We start from the raw sequence: 21500 nt of genomic DNA, 5'->3' as shown, positions 1-21500 counted from the left end.
CTGGAAAATTTCAATTCCCATGGAGTTGGGTTACGTCGGTGCCCACGGGATTGCCCTCGCGGTAGTTTTACCTCCGTCTGAAAATTGCCGCAACTCAATTTTCCGGGTTTCACTTCGGCTTACTATCAGTATAAAATTCACCTCCATCCACAAAGTACCATAAATACCACATCCTCAGGTCCATTAGTTCTCATCGGCAGAAGCATTCGAAATTACGTCGCCGTTTATCCTCATTGTATTGAAATTACGCATTAGAGGGGAAATGAAAATGTAAAATTCTAGTTCACGTAATAAGAGCGGAGATATTTCGTAATTGCGCAGACTCGAGTACTTAGCATTACTGTATTCATTTAATTGTGGGTTCGGGACGGTGTCGCCACCTTGGTCGATGCAGGATGCCTTCAGAAGGATTTGTTCAAGCGTCTCAGTTACACGGGGAAAAATTTTTCCGATAAATTCTTTTGCGAATCGGAGAAAGAGGTAAGTCGGCTCGTCGAAATATCTCCGACTCTATGGGACTATCAAAATTTTTTTGAAAACCTCTTTTGTAGCTCTCGATTCGCCCTACAAAAGAGGTCTCAACGAAAATTTCACAATCTCCTTTAATTTTGAAGATATTTCATAAAAACTAATCGAAGAGCCGGATCAACTTACGTCAGCCCTTCGCTGCAGAATTTCAGTGCAGCAATTAAAGTTTGAAACATTTTCATAAAAAAAAAAAAATAACACAAACAATATGTCGAGATAATTGGCCTCCGCGTGGAGGATTATGGGAGAGAACAATTCCTGTATTTTACAGGAATTTTTCTTGTATTTTTCTCTTCATGCGGAGAAAAACTTGTCTGAATTTCAAAGGATTCCAGAGCTGTATTGACTGTATAAAGCGCTCCTCATTCCCCGGGACTGATAGACCTCTTTGAGGCTTTTTACTTTGGAATATCTACGTCAAAGGAAGATGAACGGGAAAATGTGGCTTGATCACTTGTTGACCTTTTTCCTTCTTCATGTGAGCGACGTCGCCGCCAGCATCGGGTCAGGAAAATTGAAGACGGACCTCTGCAACAGGTATTTTTACTCAAACTCATCATGTTCAGTCTCATCAGCTGCTCATTCTACTTCCAGTCCGATTTACTGTCACAGTTTGCTGTTAAAAACTGTACAGCTTGCGAATATATTCCCGGATAGCAAAACTTTCGTAGACATGTATCTGCTCAATGCTCCGAACAAAACATTGGAGAGGTAAATTTTTTTCAAATATATAATAACAATTTATTGGAATTTATTTGTCAGAGACGTATCGAACATTCATTCCATTCGATTTAATTTATTTTTAAGTTACCAATTTCATTTGTAATTATTCAATTAATTAATCGATTGAAGGCCGAGTGGTTTTTATGTTACAATTTTTAAATAGAGAAGCTGTTGTTTTCAGAACAAATCGGATTACACTTGAAATATTTAAAACTTAATATTCAAGAAATGTTTCATCTCCGCGATGAGTAAAGTGTAAGTCAAGAGTAACTTAGGAAAAAAGTTTAAACCGGAAATTAAATAATTCCACCCGGTAATGGTTGTTTCATACCACCGGATATCTGATGGAACTTTAATTCAACTGTCATTATTTCGTTGGAGCACTAGGTATACAACGAATAAGTCAACTCGTAAATGGAGAGCACTTGATAATTCCAGTGATAGATGCGAGTGTAATTATTTTTTCACAACATTAACCCAAAAAAAATCGTGTGCAGTTTCGACGAGTTGATGTCGGCAACAGGTGGTAAGCCGAATAAAATCCAAGTGGCCCTCTTCGTTAGTGAGAACTTTGCCAAGAAAAATGAACTGATTCCGTGGGTACCGCCGGACTGGAAGAGCAGACCCAGTATCTTGGAGAAAATCAGGGATGAGGTGGTGAGGGAGTGGATCCTCAAGCTCAATTTCATCTGGAGGAATCTGTCGAGGATTGTACATCCGGATGTCATCAAATATCCAGAAAGACACAGTCTCATTCCCGTTAATAATGGATTCATCGTACCCGGTGGACGTTTCAGGGGTATGAGTCATTATTGCTGACCCTATTTATTTATTATTTAAAGAAGGAAAAATGCATTTTTTAGAAAATCGAATTTTTCCATCGATTCACGATTTATTTCACAGCTATATACCTCGCAGCAGATGAAATACAATTTTTTTTTCACCGCCATTTCCCTCTCATTATTTTTATTGCAATTTAAATAATTCATTTTTTAATAAATACTCGAATGAACGCTGGCTGAGTAACGATTATTCCAGACTCACGATAAATCACGTCAAATTTTCCCCGGTGATATTTCATCAATTTTAATACGAGCTTTTTTCCTTGTAAACGAAACCAATTATTTAGGGATTGAATAAATAAATCGATGGAATTACTGTAATGGTCCTCGGCGAAAGATTTGAATAGCTGAATTTTTGTCAGAGAGACTGAATTTTTTTTCCCTCCCAGAATTTTATTACTGGGACACGTATTGGGTTGTCGAGGGTCTCCTTCTTTCTGGCATGGAAAAAACAGCGAAAGGAATGCTTGAGAATTTGTTGTCAATGGTGGAGGCGTACGGTTTCGTCCCCAACGGAGGAAGGATTTATTATTTGATGAGAAGCCAGCCCCCACTGCTCATTCCCATGGTAACTTTACACCTGATTTTTTTTTTCTCACCCCCCAAACTCCATCCCTTGGTCTATAAAATTTTAACATCACCAGGTGAAAAAATACGTCGACTCGACTAACGATACAACATTTATATCCAAAAACTTGCCACTTCTGGAGAGAGAATTTAAATATTTTCATAACGAAAAGAGTGTGAGTGTTATTAAAGGGCGTAAAATTTATAGAATGGCCCATTACGTCGTTACCAGCGAGGGACCTAGACCTGAGAGTTACTGGTACGTGAAAAAAAAAAAAACAATTCTTGATTCTCAAGATGAAATATTCCTGCAAAATCTCGTAAAACATTCTCTCCAAAGTTGGCGCAATAAAAACAATAAAAATTGTTTTATCGATATGTTTGGCGCCCAGGGAGGACTACGAGGAGGCGCAAAAGCACGTTAAACACGTCGACGAGGAGAGATTTTATGCTGAAATAAAGGCGGGGGCTGAGAGTGGATGGGATTTTTCTGCACGTTGGTTCATTTCAGAGGGATCGGCATTTGGAAATCTCTCTGATATATCCACCCGAAATATTGTTCCCGTCGATCTCAATGCGTTTCTACAGCGAAACGCGAGAATTCTCGCTGATTTTCACAGAATGGAAGGAAATTCCCCGGTGTGTATATGGTTTTTTTTTTTCTTTTATGGAAATGAAGAGAAATGTTTCAACCGGTTTCATTCATTTTCATTGATTTTTGTCACGTGAAATCGTGGGGAATGAATATTTCTGGCAGCTCTATGATCAAAAATTCTGACCCCATCAGCGATCGTGTGGGTTTTAAGAGAGAACAGAGTGCAGTCGTAAATTTATATTACAGGGATTTCATGAGCTCGTGAATGATGGAAATTTGAGTTCGGACGAACGCACGATTTTTTTTAATAAATGTGATTCCTGAGTTTTCCGGTTTTTTGGAGTTGATTGAACCAAAAATTAACATCTCCAAAATAAATTCGCAGTTATACCCTCAATTTGTACGGACTTCAAAAACTCGTTAATAATCAAATAATGAATTTAATTGGCTTATAATGTTTTCGGAAATCATTCCATTACTCAAAATCTCCGTAAATCCAAATATACGAAAAATCTTCATTAATTGAACTAGAATAAGAATGTTAATTACCAGAAATTACCAGAAAAATTCTCTAGCATTTTTATGTATACAGCGGGTAAAATTTTATGAAGACATCGCCAGGACGTATCAGCGCGGTATTGATCACGTACTGTGGAATGAGGATGAAGGTATTTGGTTGGATTACGACATGAAAAATGCACGACCGAGAGATATCTTCTATCCGACCAATTTGACGCCTTTATACACCGAGAGCTTTAATAGAACTCACCGAGAAATTTATGCAAAAAGGGCAGTGGAATATCTGAGGCGCCAGCGGATTGGGGAATTTATGGGTGAGAAGTCGTGCAAAGGGATGAGAGTATGATTTAATTATTTTTTCATTGATCAGGGGGTACACCAGCATCGCTGGATGAAACGGGACAACAGTGGGATGCACCCAATGCTTGGCCACCTCTTCAATCCATTATAGTCCAGGGCCTCAGGAACACCCGAGTTCATTCCGCTATGAGTGTTGCTAAGGAGCTTGCGACCAGGTGGCTCAGAGCAATGTACATCGGCTTTCATAAATATGGCCACATGTTTGAAAAGGTAATTTCAAGGTAGTGCAGTGATGAATAAGTTGTTAAACCATGATAAAAGGGCAAGTCACTCATTTTCAAGATCTACCCATCATGTGATCCTCGTAAAAATAATTCCTGACAATTTGATTATTGCACATTATTTTCTGAGTTTTGTATGAGTTTTTACGGAATATCTCGGGGTTGAAACTACTGATATTTTTGTAATTGCCATTTTAATTGTGAATTAATTGAATATTAATTATTTGATGATGGAAAATAGTTTTATGTTGTTATGAATGAATTTGACAGTATGATGCGAGGGAACCGGGAAAATTTGGAGCTGGAGGGGAATACACATGCCAACAGGGCTTCGGATGGACCAACGGAGTGGTTTTTGAATTTATCGATAATTATCCCAATGTCACTGCCAATGAGCTGCTCTGCAATTCCTGCACGACTGACTTCTGATCAATTCCAATGTGCACTCGTTTTCAAATAAAATAACAATCCGCTGTATTTAATATTTAATTGTAATTAGCTTCATGTGATTAACTGATTCATTCAGAGGTATTTATTCCTGTATTTACAATGATTTCGTAAATATTAAATGACGCATTTAATGAGTCATTGTGTATTTGTCTCGTTCTCCATTGTCGTATCCCAGTTTGTAAAAATCTTTTAGGACTATGTTAAACGTCATGGTGATCGATCCCTGAGCTCGCATTCGCGTCACTGAAATATTTAAATTGAAGTCTCATTTACCGGTTCAGTAAATTACCGAACGATTACGTAACCGAGTTACGATAGGCTCAATCGATTTGGAAAATTATTGAGTTATCGAGTAATATCTCTAAATCCAAGAGAAATATCGATATTTACGTGAAGACTTTTTTTGTTGCTTTCACTTTGATCTCTAAAATCGGTCCTGACGAATATATCTCTATCTCTTCGGGTTTCAGAGATATTACACAAGAATTCAGCTGGGGGATTCGAGCCGCTTCTTTTCTATTGAATAAATTATCTTTTTGATTAATTGAGGATTAATTACGTTCTCGGCCGCTGCCTGATGCTAGAATTGAGGGCTCGATTAGTTCGGGTCGTCGTCCGGTCAGCCAGGCAGCAAATTGCTGGAGCTTCGAGGAAGATTCAGGAACGTAAACTGAAATTCTTGAAGAGGATCTTGAAATTATCGTACGGTATATCGACAGGAATTGATTTAAAAAAATGTCCTCACTCTTTCTCGTGTCTTCCTGATGTCAGGGGCAATCGACAGACCCCGTAACCCTTCACGATATCGTGGCCAAAGACGTCAAGACCGTAAATCGAGAGGACAATTTGTGGCCCTGGAAATATCTTGATCAATTCATTCTCGTTTATTCGGTCCATTCAATCCATTCAATTTCATTCAATTTCATTCAATTCCATTCATCCCATTCTGTTCGTTATGCTCACTAATTAAATTCATCAAGGTAATTTCAATCGTTCTTATTAAAATTTCCACTGAACTCACATCCGTAGGGATTCATCGATTTGAAGGTAACATCCACGGGAAAATTCCACACCGCAAGACGTCGTGCGTCATTGCTGCACTTGCACATCTGAGTGATACCCTCCTCAATTCCCTAGTTGTTGCACATGAGAATAAACACAGCAATTCAGTAGCGTAGAGATAATGAGTAACACGTCGACTTATTCCCCAGTCGACTCTGCGTGGAATATCTCTGAATCGAAGAGAAACCGCGAATTATTTTCAGAATCTTTTTTGTAAAGAAGAATGGCATCTCTAAAAAAGGTCTTAACAAAAATTTCGCTGTCTCCGTTAGCTTCAGAAATATTCCCCAAGAAGTTTCTTTTAAAAATATAAAATTTATAAGTCTCGAATAATTTAATTAGAAAAAAGGAAAAAATTATTTCAATTATTTATTTGTGGGGGATAAATGGTAAAAAAAATTGATTGTTCTTTAAAGATAATTTGAGTAATGGAGTACTCACAGCAACAATGCTCCAATCATCACCAAAGTGATACCGATACTTGCAGTACGCATTGTCAATCTCGTAGAAGAGACCATACTCGATGGACCCGGTGACACAAACGTAAAACTCACCACTCGACATTCTCCCAATTGTAAAATGAACGAAATTTTCCCTCTATCGACGTCTCTCATTGTAAATAAACTCAACTCGACGGCATATCTACTGTTTACCCACGCGGTTGTCAAGGCAACAGCTAGAAAATCCCCACATGGTGCACCCCCCAGTAAAATAAACACACCTGTTCTCCAGGCTTGTTTTTTATTCTCTTTATTTTCCTCAAACTGGAATTTAAACGTATTGCTAAATGATTATGTATAATGTACAAGTTCATTCAACACTTCGATCCCACAACGATCTTCACGTATACAATTTAGTTACAAAACGAGCGTCTATCACACGATCGCATAATAAAATTTAATAATCGTCATTTATATTTCTCTGAAGTTGAGGAACCAGGGGAACCGACGACGAGGCTGATGATGGAACGCGTCGATACCACCAACTCTCATGACATCAGATCAACACAATTTTCCATTTTTCATCTATGAGAATCGTAGGATTGATGAGACCCGAAGGCAATTCTGTTATTGTCCCAACACTAAATCATTATATTTTCACTCTCAAAACGACTCATCATTGTTTCGTATTTTTCATTGCAGAATATCAGACACAATGTTTAAATGAATATTAAATAAAAATTGTGATTACATGAATTCTGCAATAACTCCATTTAACAATTTACTACGTACCTTCGTCAATCGAATTGCTTACGATAACTCGTGGGGACTACTCAGCAACCCATGAGACTCTTCGAGCATACCTTTCATGAATTTTTATTTATAATTCGCTTGTAATCTAAATATGAACCTACGCGGAGTTGACAGCGTGTTTGTTTGGCTTTCATCAGTATTCTTTTATGAAATATATCTCTCAGTTCTAACGACCACTCGCTATCTCCTTCATACGATTCAGGGCTGATCCAGCTTTGAACCACCCTATCTGCTGCTCGTTAAGGGTATGATTCAGGGTAATTGCGTCTACTTTTCCATCTGCGTGTTTGATCTCTGCTTTCACAGGCTAGAAATGAAAGTGAGGCTCGATTAAAGGCTCGATTTTAAAGGGAATAGACATGAGATAATTAAATAGACGAATAGGGCAAACGATCAGAACATCGGTACCTTTCCTGGTGCAAGATCCTTCAGTCCCAGGAGACTGATCTTATCTGTTGGCTGAACCTTGTCGTAATCACTGGCATTTGCAAACGTGAGTGGCAGCATTCCCTGTTTCTTGAGATTTGTCTCGTGGATACGAGCAAAACTTTTGACAATTATGGCACGTCCTCCCAGATGACGGGGCTCCAGGGCTGCGTGCTCCCGAGATGAACCCTCACCGTAATTCTCATCACCCACTGCGCACCATCTCACTCCGTTCTTCTTGTAGTGACGAGCCACGTCTGGCACTCCAGCCCATTCGCTATTCAGCTGGTTCTTTATTTTGTTTACCTCGTTGTTCTCAGCGTTCACAGCACTGCGAGGGTAAATCCAGGATTCAGTGGTGTGACATTAATTTTTAGAGTGACGCGAAAAATCTTGGAGAAGTTTTACCATTAAAATTCAATTTACGAAAGTTTCGAGTGAGTTCATAATTAATTCTGCAGTCAACGAAATAAAAATTCGTCGGGGAGGAGTTTTTAGAGGGTGTGAAAAAATTAATACAGGAATTAATTCCTTAGAAATTGATTTTTCAGGTCCAGGAAATTTAATCTCAAGAGAAATTAATCAGTTGCGAAATTAAAATTTCAATTATGAAAGTTTCAAGCGAGAAATTTCATTCTGGTATTAAGAACGTGAAATTTATCGGCTGGATTAATTTAATTTTGGTCTCCATATTTAATTGGAAATAAATTACCCAATGAACATATTGTTGGAGATATTATCAAGATGTCCTCGATACTTGAGCCATGGCCCAGCTGCCGAGATATGATCAGTGGTGCATTTTCCCTTGACCTTGATAAGAACTGTTAAATCAGTGAGATCCTTGCCATCCCACTTGTCAAAAGGCTCGAGGAGCTGAAGTCTCTGGGATTTGGGATCGACATCAACCTTGACTTTGCTACCATCAGCTGGTGGAGCATTGTACGTCTCCTCACCAGGATCGAAGCCTCGAGAGGGCAACTCATCGCCTGGGAAAATTCGACACATTTTTTCAATCCATCAATTACCACAAACATTTTTCCACTCTGAAATAATTAAATCATCTCTATCCAACAATTACCATAAGGATTATCCAACAAGAATTCCTTTCCATCCTTTCCCTTAAGCTTATCACTCAGTGGATTAAAGTCGAGTCTTCCAGCAATAGATAATGCAACAACAAGTTCAGGACTCGTGACGAAGGCATGAGTGGCAGGATTGGCGTCATTTCTCCCGGTGAAATTTCGATTGTACGAAGTGACAATGGTGTTCTTATCACCTTTCTTGATATCTTGCCTATCCCACTGTCCAATGCAGGGACCACAGGCATTAGCCAGGACAGTTCCACCAAATTCACGAAGTGTCTGAGCAATTCCATCCCTCTCAATGGTCGCCCTGATCTGCTCTGATCCAGGAGTGACATTGAACGTTGACTTGGACTTGATTCCGTGCTTGAGTGCCTGTTTGGCGATATTGGCACACCTGGCCATATCCTCGTAGGAGCTGTTGGTACAAGAGCCGATGAGTCCAACCTTGATCTCATTAGGCCAGCCATTCTGCTTGGCGATGGCACCCAATTTGGTGATGGGATTAGCCAAGTCTGGAGTAAATGGACCATTGACGTGAGGCTCCAGGGTCGAGAGATCCAGTTCAATTACCTGATCGTACTTCGCATTGGGGTCAGCACTCAGGAGACTAGTCTTGAACATGTCAGCAGCTGCTGCAATGTCTGCACGCTCTGTTGCCTTCAGGTAGTCCTGCATTCTGTAATTGTAGGGGAATACTGACGTTGTGGCACCAATTTCCGCGCCCATATTGCAGATTGTGGCCATTCCTGTGCAGCTTATGGAGTCGACACCGGGTCCGAAGTACTCGACGATCGCTCCAGTTCCTCCCTTCACCGTCAGGATACCTGCCACCTTCAGAATCACGTCCTTGGGACTCGTCCAGCCCTTCAGCTCTCCTGTCAATTTCACACCAATCACCTTTGGGCATTTCAACTCCCAGGGGATGCTCGCCATCACATCCACTGCATCTGCACCTCCAACTCCGATACAGAGACCTCCAAGGCCTCCACCGTTTGGTGTGTGAGAGTCTGTGCCGATCATCAGCAGACCTGGGAACGCGTAGTTCTCTAGAATTATCTGGTGAATAATACCAGAGCCTGGGTTCCAGAAACCCACGCCGTATTTAGCTCCAGCTGTTTGTAAAAAATTATAGACTTCCTTGTTGGTATCTTTTGCACGCGCCAGATCCTTGTCACCGCCCACTTGAGCCTCGATCAAGTGGTCACAGTGAATTGTTGATGGTACGGCCACTTTTGGCAGTCCTGAGAATCAGGAATGAATCGTGTGGTTGATTGACGGATTTGATTCGCAATCAAGAATATTTTTTATTGTAAAAATTCTACCTGAGCTGATAAACTGCAGCATAGCCATTTGTGCGGTGGCATCCTGCATAGCCACACGATCTGGCCTCAACCTCAAGTAGCTCGTTCCTCTCACGATGTCCTGCTTTTCAGGTTCATCAAGATGAGAGTACAGCACTTTTTCCGACAGCGTGAGAGGTCGTCCCAGCCTGAAATTTACATCTGTCACTGTCGAGAAAATCAACAGCTCAACTCAATTTACCTTTTCTTGACGATCCTCAGGTTCTCGTCGAGCTTGTCGTATGGAAGGTACGTACTCCGATCGAATTTTGACATAGCTACCTTGGCAGCGGCAAAACTCAAAGGACTCATGCTGAAACATCTTTGCTGGATGTCCGCAGCAATTCCACTGAGTCGCTGAATCAATATATTGTAATGTCATTCAGGTGTTTGTTCTACCCTGCAGTTATCTCCGTTATCTAGGAGTTATCGTTATCGAGGAATTCGCGATGAAGATATCCACGACGATATCAATGGACAATTAATGTCAATAAATTTCACTCTATTTATTCCATAAATGAGTGGATAAATTGACACCTTCATTGGCTGATGGAGAATTTTTAGATTAAAAAAAAATACGGTCTACCCTAGAAACCAAAGACATGCGCACCTAGCGCACCTGAACATAACCTCAGAATCATACAGCCCTATATATGCAAACGTTATGTAAGATGTCAAGAATATATTTTTATTCGCAATGCAGTGGCCAAATTTTTCCTCTCGAGATAAACCCCGACCTCTCATTTCGACACTGAAATTGTTAAAAATCCAAGTTACTAGTCCCCCGAGAATTTGGCTCGGATATCTCTGACACAAATCAACAATTTCTCAATCAACCAATGAATCCCGAATTAATTCCCGATATCAAACGGTAAAAATAAAAATAAAGTAATAAAAGTAGTCAACCATTCCGAGTTTTTGGTAACGAGAGATCAAATGTCAAGCCCTTGGATTCGAGTCAAATTCATGGTCGAAATATCGGGGAATGTTCGCCAAATAGATCATCCTCGTTTGACGTTTAAAAATATAAATTGTCTAAATGCAAATTATCATGGCACGTGATTAGAGAATTAATTGCGCTCACCTGTGCGCGTAAAATACGGGCGCAGTACGACATTGTTGAGTTGATAAAAAACTTCAGGATTTTGTCAACTTAAAATTTAATTCCACGCAGGCGCTCAGGGTTAATTAGACTTTTTCAAAAAGAATATCTCTACTATGGCAGTCCTTCTCAAACCGGCCAATAGAGAACTGAATAAATTCACAACCCCAGTTTTTATTCTTGAATGTTAAACGGTCGCGCATGCGCAGTTTTACTGATTATTGCGCAGAAAATGAGGAGTGGGGTCAAAGAGGATTGACTGAAGTAGAGGTTCAGTGGGGGGTGCAAGTGATCCCAGCGACATCGTAGTACTGCACCCCAAGAGAGGGAGGGTGCCACACGCAATGGGGGTGTGGCGCCAAGTCACTGATCTCTATATAACTGGATAGACTATCACGTATTCCCCTGGTGAGGCCGATTTGAAAGTCAATCAGCGCCTCCGAATAGTAGTCCGGGAAGTAAAGTTCTATCAAGTGCACATGCTCAGCGCAGTTGCCAGTGGAAGGGGAGAAGCCAAGTCCAATTGATAACACGTGATAACATGTAACTAGTGTCGATCAAGTAAATTTCTGATAATCCGTCGGTTTTGTACCCTCTGGGGGGTAAGACGAAAAATTCTCCCGTCAGAGCCACCGGCGTTTTACAAATTTTCAGGTTATAAACATCAATACACTGAAAAACATGTCGTGATCGTTTGAATCTTGTCTTTATTGAATTAAAAAATAAGTGAAGATGAGTGACGTCAGGTCTAGATTGAAGAAGTCAGTCTCCAGGGATGGGGTAACTACGAAGATTATTATTGTTTTTTTTTTATAAAAAAATACTGTCCATGTTTCCTTTCTTCCTTTATGTTTTCATTGTAAAACGTGAAGATAGACATCCTCTCGTGAAGAATTTATTGTTTGATATTCAATAAAATTGGAATTTGAATTTTATGTTGAAGGTGTCCAGCAGCAGCTCCAGTACTTCCTCGTTCTCATCGGATGACAGCAGTGACAGCGATGGGGACTTGAAGCCGATCAAGGATTACCTGTCAAATCGCACAGAAGTGGCAAAACAATTATTCAAATCAGTGAAAATAGAGAAACTTAGGATGATGTTGCCACAGGTCTTGAAGGTCAGAAGCTTTTGCTTCTCCCTCGCACTGCATCGAGGATAAAAAAAAATTAATGAGTAAATTTTTTGAATTACAGAAGACGGAGTTGAGTGAGTTGGAGGAATGGTGTGCGAGTGAGCTGTGTGGTATGTCAAAAACTCGAATATTATCAATTTTAAACGGTACACCGATGTCAGGTTCCTCTGACACGAGCGATTCGGATGGCTCTGGGCCATCCCTAGAGATCATATCAGACACTGAAGAATGGTTAACGGATGACGATCCGAACGTTAAGCAAGAGCCCCTGTCGCCAGGCTCAAAATCGAAAAGAGCCAAGACAAAACGAAAATCCAAAGCTCCAGGAAAACCTCGCAGAGGTAGAGTCCGAGTGGACCCTCACATCAAGATAAAAGAGGAGAAGCACAAGAATGAGGAAGGAAAAAAGGAAGGAGAGAGCCTGTTAGACCTCCTGGAGCTGGAAATGAGAGCTCGAGCAATCAGGGCCCTCATTCGCAAGGAGGAGGACATAATCCCGACCCCAGACTCAGACCAGAAACTGGCCTCGAACAGGAGTGCCTTGAAAGCCACCCTCAACTCAGTTTTAACAGTCAAGAATAAATCCCACGTTGAGGTCTCACGTCTTTCCTTGGAGACATCGCAGACTCTAGTGGAAAAAATAGGTGAAGATGAGGACGTCGTGATGCTGGTGAGACCCACACCGACGATCGAGCTGATATCCAGTGACAGTGAATCCGAGAATCTCAACGAACGCGTGAATAAGAAACTCGAGAGTGAAAGAACACCCGAGAAGAAGCCCCGGGAAACAGTTGCCCCACGTGTGAACACTGAGGGTGAACCCGAGCCAACCAAGAGTGCAGAAATACGTAAAGGAATGAATGAAGATTCCAGGACCAGTGGGAGTTTGATTCGCGAGATTACAGAAGTCCCCAAGGAGTCGGGGAAACAGACCTTCAGAAAATTAAAGAGGAGACGTCAGTTACGAGTCAGAAGTGATTCAGAATGTCCTGGAGCAACAGATGTTGTATTAGAGGCTGCTAACAGGGAGAGGGAATCCGAGCCCCTCGAGGAGGGAGAACTCGGGTCATCTGAGGAGGCAAAAAATGAGGAGGGACCTGATAAAGTTATTCGAGAGGAGCTGGGGAAATTCAAGAAGAACGATTCTCAGGGTGATGATAAATTGAAGGAGTTCGAGGAGATTATTGATCTGGATGATTATCCCGATGACATGTACAATATTGAACCTGAAGAGAGTGTTCCCCAGGCTAGGGATAAATCTGGAGAGAAATCTGTAGAGCTTCAGGGATCCAAGAGGTGCAGCGATGAGACATGGGCCACTCGTTATTATCAGACTGATAATGTACAAAATGTAATTAAGGAGTCGAAAATTCAATCTGAGATAAGGAAGCGGCTGAGGGAACGGCAGAGACTTTCCAAATTGAATAATTCACCCAAAGAAAGTCCGAGGGTAAACGAGGATAATGATGAGAAAGATAAATTCAAACCGACTGGCTCTGTGGATGAGTACTTTGCGCTCAAGGGGTCCATCAATAGTTGTGATGGTAATTCTCCTTCGCAAACCAGTGAAATTAAAAATTCCAGTGAAGGTCAAGTGAAGGGAAATCCTGGAGAAGTTGGGGAGCCTGCTCGGGATTCTCCAGTTAAAGACTCAGGGGATGGGGCTAATGTCGAGGGAAATCATTAATTTTAGATAAATTTTTATTCTAAAACCTGAGGAGACTTTATTACACGTTAATTGACTCGTTGTGTAAGTGAATTGCTGTGTTATATTACTGGAAAATGCGTTATGAATGCAGAGTAGAAAGTTACGAGGCATAATACTAAGATCATTCATTATTACTTTCTCGGTGTAATGGCAGGTTTTTTTTCTAATGGAAACGTAATGTGTTACGACGGCTAATGACAATTGCTCGGTTTTGTAAGAAGAATGAGAAAGAAATGAGAAAAAAAGGGAAAATATTATTGAGGGGGTAGGAGGGCAACGAGAATTTCTCAAAATATATGAGAATGTTTTTTTCCGAAAGTTTTTTATTTTCTAAGTCCTGAATTTTTCACAATATGAGTCTGGCACGTGGCTTTCAATAGCTCCTAAAAATGATTTCTCCAGAATCCGTGCAATATTTTTAGTGCAGATAGCTGCGATGATGTTGAATTTTTCCTGAATGATGTACGTTACGAGCCCCAAACCCGTGAGGGTCAAATCGATATCACTGACTTCCAGTATTTTTATTTTGTCTATCCTCTGGACACAGGGCGTCTTCGAGTAATCAAGAAATGCTTCTGCCGACAATTTCATTCTACTTATCGTCAGTATGATATCGCCGTTAATGTTTATAGTTTCTCTCTGTGATACGTCCATAAAAAGATTGAATGCCTTCTTGGCGAGACTGAAAGTTGCGGGTTCATAAGCGAATGTGTAATTCAGAAATTCCAAACGTGCGACTGGCAGTTTTACACCCATGGAGAACATCAATTTTTGGCCAGATCTTTCTAACTTGAAGGGTCCATGTCGTCGTAGGTTTGACAGACCACTGGAAAAATTTTCATAATGGCAAAACTCGTGAGGAAAAATCGAATTAATAAATTCTTACTAGAGCTTTCCCCCTGTTATCTCCAGTCTAGCTCTGGCCTGCACAAAGCTGATCCCAGCTGAGCACTTGTGGGTGATATTTGGAAAAGTGAATGCACCGTCTTTGTCAATCAAGACATTCATCAATTCCTCCAGACTTGCGTCGATTATTTTATTCATAATTCCCTGAAAAATGAGTCTTTCATTCCTTCATAACCTGTCACTCCATTCGGAGGAAAATGGACCAATAGAGTAATTTTATCATTTTCCCGTCTCGCTTGCAACTTTTTGGAAAAGCTATTGTAGTGTTTTTTTTGGGGGGGTACCTGAAAAGATCCGAAGTCTCCCTTAGCCTCGGTGTTTCCAGTAGCTTCTTCCAATTCCGCAAATGCTCCAGGTTTTCCAGAGGGGAAGCAAAATTTTTTCTTGGGTTTATCCTCGATGTAATAATTTCTCCCTTCCCTCAAATTATCGCACACGTAATTTTCTAAACAAGATTCTACAAATCTTGTGATTCTGTTTAGGGACATTCTGGGAGGCAGTTCTCTGGAAAAAGATATTGATTTTTATGCATCACTAGGTAATCGATGAAGGGCTTTGAAACTTACAACTGCGGTGTCTGAACCTGCAGAATTAATCTGCAGTTGTAAATCGAGTCTGCTCCGTCATGGATGAATTTTCGCTGTGCAGCACCAGTTAATTCGTAATTGATATTCAGTTTGATTGTTCTAGGTCTTTCCCTCGGGTCATTAGTCTCTGCGTAATAACCTACAATCGAGTATTCGATTTTACGATTTAAATGATACGATAATGATATCAAGTGAAATAATATTTTTTAAATATCAATTTAATAAATAAATCGTTGAGTAATCGTCGAAAATCAATCACCAATAAAAATTATTCGTCATTATTAATTGAAGCAATTAGCGAGGGTTAATTACATTTCCTCACGAGTGCTCACCCTTCATTATGAGGTTGAGATCTTCCCCTCGGATCGTCATGAATTTCTTGTCTCCGAAAGAATAAATCTTAAGACGATTATAATTCAGACGTACATCTGCGTCGAGAATAGTCAGTGATGAATTTGAATACTCGTTCATCCTGAAAATCCCTGGCAGCTGACATTCTGTATTTCCACGGAATATTAATTACTTAACAACAATGAAGAGTTATAAAAAAATCGACAGCTTACTTAGAACATCAGAGAAAACCGCTTGAAGAAGAGCAAGAAGCAAGTGAATCTCGAAAAAAATAATTTTTGAAATCATTTTATTATTTTTTCTTTAAATCGCGCCGAGAATTCGATCCACAATTTCAACCACCGATTTTAAAACTGAAGCCACCTTATCGTCGCCCTGTTTTATAATGATAATTAATTCCTACCTATGCCACAGGTTTATCTGATCATTCACCTGTATTTTAATTTCGATTATTTAATTTCGATTTGCGTATTGACAATAGGAACTCACCGGAGTGAAAGACCGAAAGAATAAAAGATAATGAAGATTAATGATTCGCATAATAAAAAATTATCATCGCTTTTATTTCGTCCCAGAACAAGTGTTACAATAACGCGTCATCCTGGCCTGAATTTCTCGCAATCGAAATCTTTAAAAGCATCACCAGCCATCTTCATCAGTTCCTCCTCCAGCAGTCTCGTCAGGAGAACCTTTAAGAACCTTATTATACCATCCACAACGGTTCCGAGGACAGAGTTGAAGATTCCTAACCCGGTGAAGGCGACGTCGACCTTTCCTAATTCCGAAACTTTGATCTTCTCTATTCTGGGGAGACAGGGCTTTTGGGAATAGTCGATGGAAGCCGCTGCTTGCAGTTTTACTCCCGCAACACGAATATCAAATTCACCATCTAACTTTATGATCCCATAGCTCAGCTGAAAATAGACCGATCGATAATTATCAATCCAGGGTAATCGCTGGAAAATTACCTTGTAATTAGAAAAATGCAATTCTGCTGTTGACATTTGAATACTGGCAGAGGCGCTGTATTTATTACCGGCTCTTGTTATTTCTATGTTTTCACTCCTCTGGAGTGTTGTCAGGTCCCTAGAAAGGTGGAAGACGATACGAATGAAGAATCACAATTAAATATTAATTTGGGGTAATCAGAGCCGTTGCGAGAACAATACGAACCGAAATATTCCACCTGTCGTTTCGAGAAGACCGTGTGCCGTGAAGATGCCTTTGCCAGTCGTAAATTTTTCCGTGATATTCGGCAACTTTACCGAGCCATTAACCTGATCCAGGGCAGCAATACCCTCAACGAGGGCAACGTCTCCAATTTTATTTATAATATCCTACGAAGATGGTTATCAAATTAGTTCCTCGCCATTTATCATGGAAATTTGTTAATTGATGTGTGACATCACCTGGAACACTCCGAGGTCAGCTTTCGGGACGGAAGGTACACGTGCCACTAGGTCGGCTAGTGAACCTGGCCCATCAGGCGAGAAACAGAATTTTTCGGTGTTTGAGTTCTCAATGAATTCCCATTGATTTATCGTCTCGTATTTGATACACACGTGCGATTCGAGGCATGATTCAGCCAATCTTCTCACGGATTTCCTCGTGATCGTCAGGGTGGATGGTCGGGAAATTATTTCGTCGTCAGGTATCGGTGGACTGCTAATTAAATTCTTGTTATTATCAATTTGGCAGGAGGCGTTTAAAAACCGTTGACACAAATTTCGGGATGTCTTTTAAATCAGGGGCTCGTACTGGAAATTTCGGAAAAGGAAAAGGATGTCAATGTCATGGGGATTTTACACACTTTTCTTCAGCGACGGGTAGAAGCATCAGTCGGCAATTGTAAATCTTGTACGTCGTGTCATTCAGAGGCAGCCTCTGGGCATTCCCCGTTATTCCTTCGTTGAATATATCCTTGAACACTCGAATTTCAGGATCAATCCATGCGGGCATGTATTTGTCCGTGTAAGTGCCTACAACGTCATTCACATTAGACTTTTTATTCAATCTTCTTTTTTATTCGAATGCTCACCATCAAATTCTACGGTGACATCTCTACCTCGAATCGTCACGAATTTGCTCGTCTCATATCCATAAAATTCCATTTTCTTATAATCCAATTTAATTATTAAATTGCCATTGTAAACATCCGCTATACCATTCGCATGCGTGTCAAAACTAAAATTGAGGGGTCGATTGCACTCTGCGAAATTACAGAGAAAAAAAATTTTTCTTGTGAAAAAAAAATTCTTCGTGTGAAAAAAAAAATTCTTCGTGTGAAAAAAAAATTCTGCGTGTGAAAAAAAAATTGCTAATAGGTATAAATAAATGAATAGTTTCCTGAAAAAATCGTGTAATTGTAGAGACTCTTTGGAGAATAGGATAATTATAATTTTTGCAGAAATTAAAAAAAAGGCTCACTCAAGACATCGCCGATTGTTCCTCGGAGCAGAGCTGCGATCAGCGACAGCTCCAACAGGACAACTCCACCGATCATTCTCCGAAGGGATTGATCAATGAAGTTAATGGCAAATTATCAATCAATGGAACTCGCCAATCACCGCGAATAACTCGATTAATCGCGATATATATTAGCAAGCGTCAATGGAATTCAACCACCGCAATTTAACTAAAATAAACGTATAATGAAATTGTGTGTTTGATCCAATCCAATCGCATTGCCAGGATCTACGATTCAATTAACGGGGACACAGAATGAGTAACAAGTTCAGTACTATGTGGTAGAACTTTAGAAGGAGGATGCTCTATTCTACCGGTCGTGGAGTTTGTGTTTACGATTCTAGACACGAGCAGATGCAATTAATTACATCTGCGACAGTATACAGATTGTGGCTGTGTAATATGTGATTCACTAACGAGTCACTTGAAATTCCGGGGAGGGGAAAGAATTACAACTGCTCTGATACCGCGAAAAGCTTGACTTATCAATTTTTACTGATCGAATCTCACGCTCAAAATTTTTTTTTATCTAATCTCATGGCTGTACGAGTGATGGGTGGTGTAATGTACATTCACTTGGTAATGTACATCAAAACCATTCGAATGGAAATCCGCGGTGATAAGAAATTCTGTGGCGAAAAGCCCAAAGGAGTGCGTCCGATTGACTCATTCATGGATTTCAGAAACCTTCCAGATGTCTAGACGAGTGCTCTATTCTCCCGTGCGGGATTAATCCGCAGAAAAATCTATTCACCTCTTGCGTTAGCTTCCTAGATCATTAAACGTGATTACACCTGCGAGTTGGTGCAGGCGAAAGCAAGAGCTACAAATTTATTTTTCAAAAATCACATTTCGTTTTATTATTTTTTTTTTATCAAATTATAATTACAGTAAATTGAGGATTGTCGAGAAAATCATTGGATCTTCCAAGAAATGGGGAAAAATAAATAAATGGTGAATGGTTTTTTCAATTCATGACTCGATTATCCTTGATCCACTGGATTATGAGAATTCACTTGTGTCTTTTTGTAAAAATCACTGTTATCTAAATCAAACAAATTTTATTGAACTCAAATGGCCAGTTTTACTGCTGCTCGCAGATATAATAAATATTGAAAGCAATTCAATTTAATGTTAGAGTCTACGTGACGGGAGCTGTAGAAGAGAGTTCCTGGCTTTTCAATGAAAGTACAGTTCAAGTCGTCGATTTTTCGTTCATTTATTCGTCACTCAGGTACTTTCAATTTCCATTGAACGGAAACCGTTACGTTCCCGCCCGGAAACGGCTTCCACGGTATGTCGTAACAAACCGGGTACTTGTGGGAGATCCAATAGGTAAAACAACACTATCGATCGATAAATAATGAGTGAATGCAACTCTGGGATGTGAATAAAAAGAGAGGAGCTGGTGTTGCGGAATTGTGGGAACATTCGGGGCACCTTGGAATTTTCTCTGCTTCGGGGTTAATGAGCAGTTGAGTCAGACATCCCTCATTAACAAACCTTTGATAACCACTTCGATAGTCTCCTTTGTCTCGATATTAAGAAATACCGTGTGAATTATTCCATTGAAATAATCACAAGACAAAAACGCACGGATGAATGTATTTTTGTTAAAATAATCGTTACCATAATTGTTCATCAGCTGTGAATTTATTAATTAATGGATAAAGTACCGAGTGAATTGAATTTATTTATCTATTCATTGATAACTACAGATTGCAATAATTGTTGATTAGAAATTGATAGTGAATTTATCAGAGATCGAATGAATACATCTCGTGATTAACGAGTTTAATTAATCTAGTGGTGGCCGAAGCCGCCGAAGTCGTGGCCTCCAAATCCTCCGAAATCACCTCCGTGGTGGTGCTCCTTGATGAGGACGGGGTAGGGCTCCTTCACGACCACTGGTACTTTGACTGGATAGGGTACGGGTTTGTGAACGGGGTAGGGCACTTTCACCGGCACCTCCACCGGATAGGGCACCTTCACGGGCACCTTAACAGGTACTTTCACTGGGTATGGAACTGGTTTTTCCACTGGATAGGGCACGTGCTTTTCCACGGTAACTGGATAGGGCGCTGGCACGTGGACTGGGTATGGACGATCGACTGGTACTTTAACTGGTACTTTGACGGGATAGGGCACTGGTTTTTCTATGTGGACTGGATAAGGCGCTGGGACTGGCACGTGCTTTGTGATTGTCACTGCCTTGATGTGTTCAATGTGCCCGTGGTCGCCAAACCCACCACCAAATCCACCACCGAAACTACCACCGAAATCATGACCACCAAATCCGCCCAGCCCATGATCACCAAGACTCAACTCCAGACCACGTTTTGACTTGTCAGAGGATGCTGACGCCTTGTCCTCAGGTTCTTTCGGCTTCTCCGCCAAGATCACTGTCAATAAGCCGCAGAGGAACAAAACCTGGGAAAATTACAATTTCAATTTCAATTGCATTAAAATCCTGTTAAAATATCAACACAAAAAAATATTGACACAATGAAAATTTTCAATTATAAAAAGTGCCGACAATTATTTTCTAAATTCATTTCTCGCTTTCCAAAAGATTTACTTTCCTTATACCACTTGGTATTTTTTTCAAGTGCAAAATAGAAAAAAAATGGTGGGAATTTTGAATAGTTTGGTTAGGATTGGATGATCGGGTGTGATTGAACATTGACCACATGATTTTCTTTACTCACTTTGAATTTTCCAGTGCTGTCCATGTTGAAAGCCCGTGAGCACACTGATTCTCCGGTGGCTACCCCCGCTTTTATACGTACGTGGCTGTCTTAACATTCAGTCCCGTCAAACGACGAAACCAGGCGCGATGGTAGAAAAATAGTAAGAAAGGCGGCGTCAGAGGAAGTTGATATACGAGAGGAAAGGAATTGTCCATTTGTGTAGGTGTACGTGTGTTTCGGTGGGTTTTCACCGGCTCCTTTGTCCTGTCTCTCCGTGCTTATTACTATTTTTTCCGTTTCTGTTGCATACACGATTCCCGGTAACTGCTGTTATTTCTCTTTATTTTTTTTTATTCATACGGATTTTGTACTCCACCCCCTGACACTCCGACTCTCTGGGATAGTTTTCAGTTATTCGAGTTTCTCAATATTTCAGTTTTATCCCTCGTTCATTTCGTAATCCTTTGTTGGAGTGTTTCAGTGACTCTTTTTGCCTCTTCCTCTTGCCGCTTTTGTTTTTCCAAAACGTTTATTCCGGATCTTTCATGACTCTCATTATGCGGAATTAGCGGGATTCACTGGGATAT

The 21500-nt window shown here is 40.4% G+C and overlaps 7 protein-coding genes across 7 annotated transcripts; 2 read left to right on the top strand and 5 right to left on the bottom strand.

The window, feature by feature from the left end:
• The first annotated feature begins 967 nt into the window (after window positions 1–967).
• Window positions 968–4939, top strand: LOC105269690 (trehalase-like). The gene is made up of 9 exons (XM_011310133.1): window positions 968–1065; window positions 1123–1239; window positions 1749–2050; window positions 2483–2661; window positions 2738–2919; window positions 3053–3299; window positions 3848–4088; window positions 4145–4344; window positions 4626–4939. Exons 1-9 carry the CDS (start codon window positions 968–970, stop codon window positions 4782–4784), a joined length of 1725 nt encoding a protein of 574 aa, XP_011308435.1. The 3' UTR covers window positions 4785–4939.
• LOC105269633 (B9 domain-containing protein 1-like) lies at window positions 4865–6490 on the bottom strand. Its single transcript, XM_011310032.1, has 5 exons — window positions 6309–6490; window positions 5827–5938; window positions 5551–5659; window positions 5365–5483; window positions 4865–5048 (listed from the first exon to the last, which is right to left on the bottom strand). The coding sequence occupies exons 1-5, from the start codon at window positions 6429–6431 to the stop codon at window positions 4933–4935; spliced, it is 579 nt and encodes a 192-aa protein (XP_011308334.1). The 5' UTR covers window positions 6432–6490; the 3' UTR covers window positions 4865–4932.
• Window positions 6491–6591: 101 nt separating this feature from the next.
• On the bottom strand, window positions 6592–11238 carry LOC105269632 (aconitate hydratase, mitochondrial). Its single transcript, XM_011310030.1, has 7 exons — window positions 11056–11238; window positions 10174–10328; window positions 9954–10120; window positions 8625–9872; window positions 8259–8532; window positions 7529–7877; window positions 6592–7427 (listed from the first exon to the last, which is right to left on the bottom strand). The coding sequence occupies exons 1-7, from the start codon at window positions 11086–11088 to the stop codon at window positions 7287–7289; spliced, it is 2367 nt and encodes a 788-aa protein (XP_011308332.1). The 5' UTR covers window positions 11089–11238; the 3' UTR covers window positions 6592–7286.
• Window positions 11239–11738: 500 nt separating this feature from the next.
• LOC105269631 (uncharacterized) lies at window positions 11739–14185 on the top strand. Its single transcript, XM_011310029.1, has 3 exons — window positions 11739–11853; window positions 12017–12190; window positions 12267–14185. The coding sequence occupies exons 1-3, from the start codon at window positions 11806–11808 to the stop codon at window positions 13890–13892; spliced, it is 1848 nt and encodes a 615-aa protein (XP_011308331.1). The 5' UTR covers window positions 11739–11805; the 3' UTR covers window positions 13893–14185.
• A 58-nt stretch (window positions 14186–14243) lies between these two features.
• Window positions 14244–15745, bottom strand: LOC105269689 (uncharacterized). Its single transcript, XM_011310132.1, has 5 exons — window positions 15739–15745; window positions 15386–15545; window positions 15104–15323; window positions 14800–14963; window positions 14244–14739 (listed from the first exon to the last, which is right to left on the bottom strand). The coding sequence occupies exons 1-5, from the start codon at window positions 15743–15745 to the stop codon at window positions 14244–14246; spliced, it is 1047 nt and encodes a 348-aa protein (XP_011308434.1).
• Window positions 15746–16353: 608 nt separating this feature from the next.
• LOC105269688 (uncharacterized) lies at window positions 16354–17868 on the bottom strand. Its single transcript, XM_011310131.1, has 5 exons — window positions 17796–17868; window positions 17564–17736; window positions 16931–17094; window positions 16726–16843; window positions 16354–16671 (listed from the first exon to the last, which is right to left on the bottom strand). Exons 1-5 carry the CDS (start codon window positions 17866–17868, stop codon window positions 16354–16356), a joined length of 846 nt encoding a protein of 281 aa, XP_011308433.1.
• A 1989-nt stretch (window positions 17869–19857) lies between these two features.
• Window positions 19858–21037, bottom strand: LOC105269630 (aggrecan core protein). The gene is made up of 2 exons (XM_011310028.1): window positions 20932–21037; window positions 19858–20653 (listed from the first exon to the last, which is right to left on the bottom strand). The coding sequence occupies exons 1-2, from the start codon at window positions 20953–20955 to the stop codon at window positions 20027–20029; spliced, it is 651 nt and encodes a 216-aa protein (XP_011308330.1). The 5' UTR covers window positions 20956–21037; the 3' UTR covers window positions 19858–20026.
• Window positions 21038–21500: the final 463 nt, after the last annotated feature.

The sequence above is a fragment of the Fopius arisanus genome, unplaced genomic scaffold (genome assembly GCF_000806365.1).
Source record: "Fopius arisanus strain USDA-PBARC FA_bdor unplaced genomic scaffold, ASM80636v1 scaffold00072, whole genome shotgun sequence".
NCBI lineage: Eukaryota > Metazoa > Arthropoda > Insecta > Hymenoptera > Braconidae > Fopius > Fopius arisanus.
The sequence above is the reverse complement of the archived record's forward strand: the minus strand, read 5'-3'. Positions and strand labels throughout refer to the sequence as shown.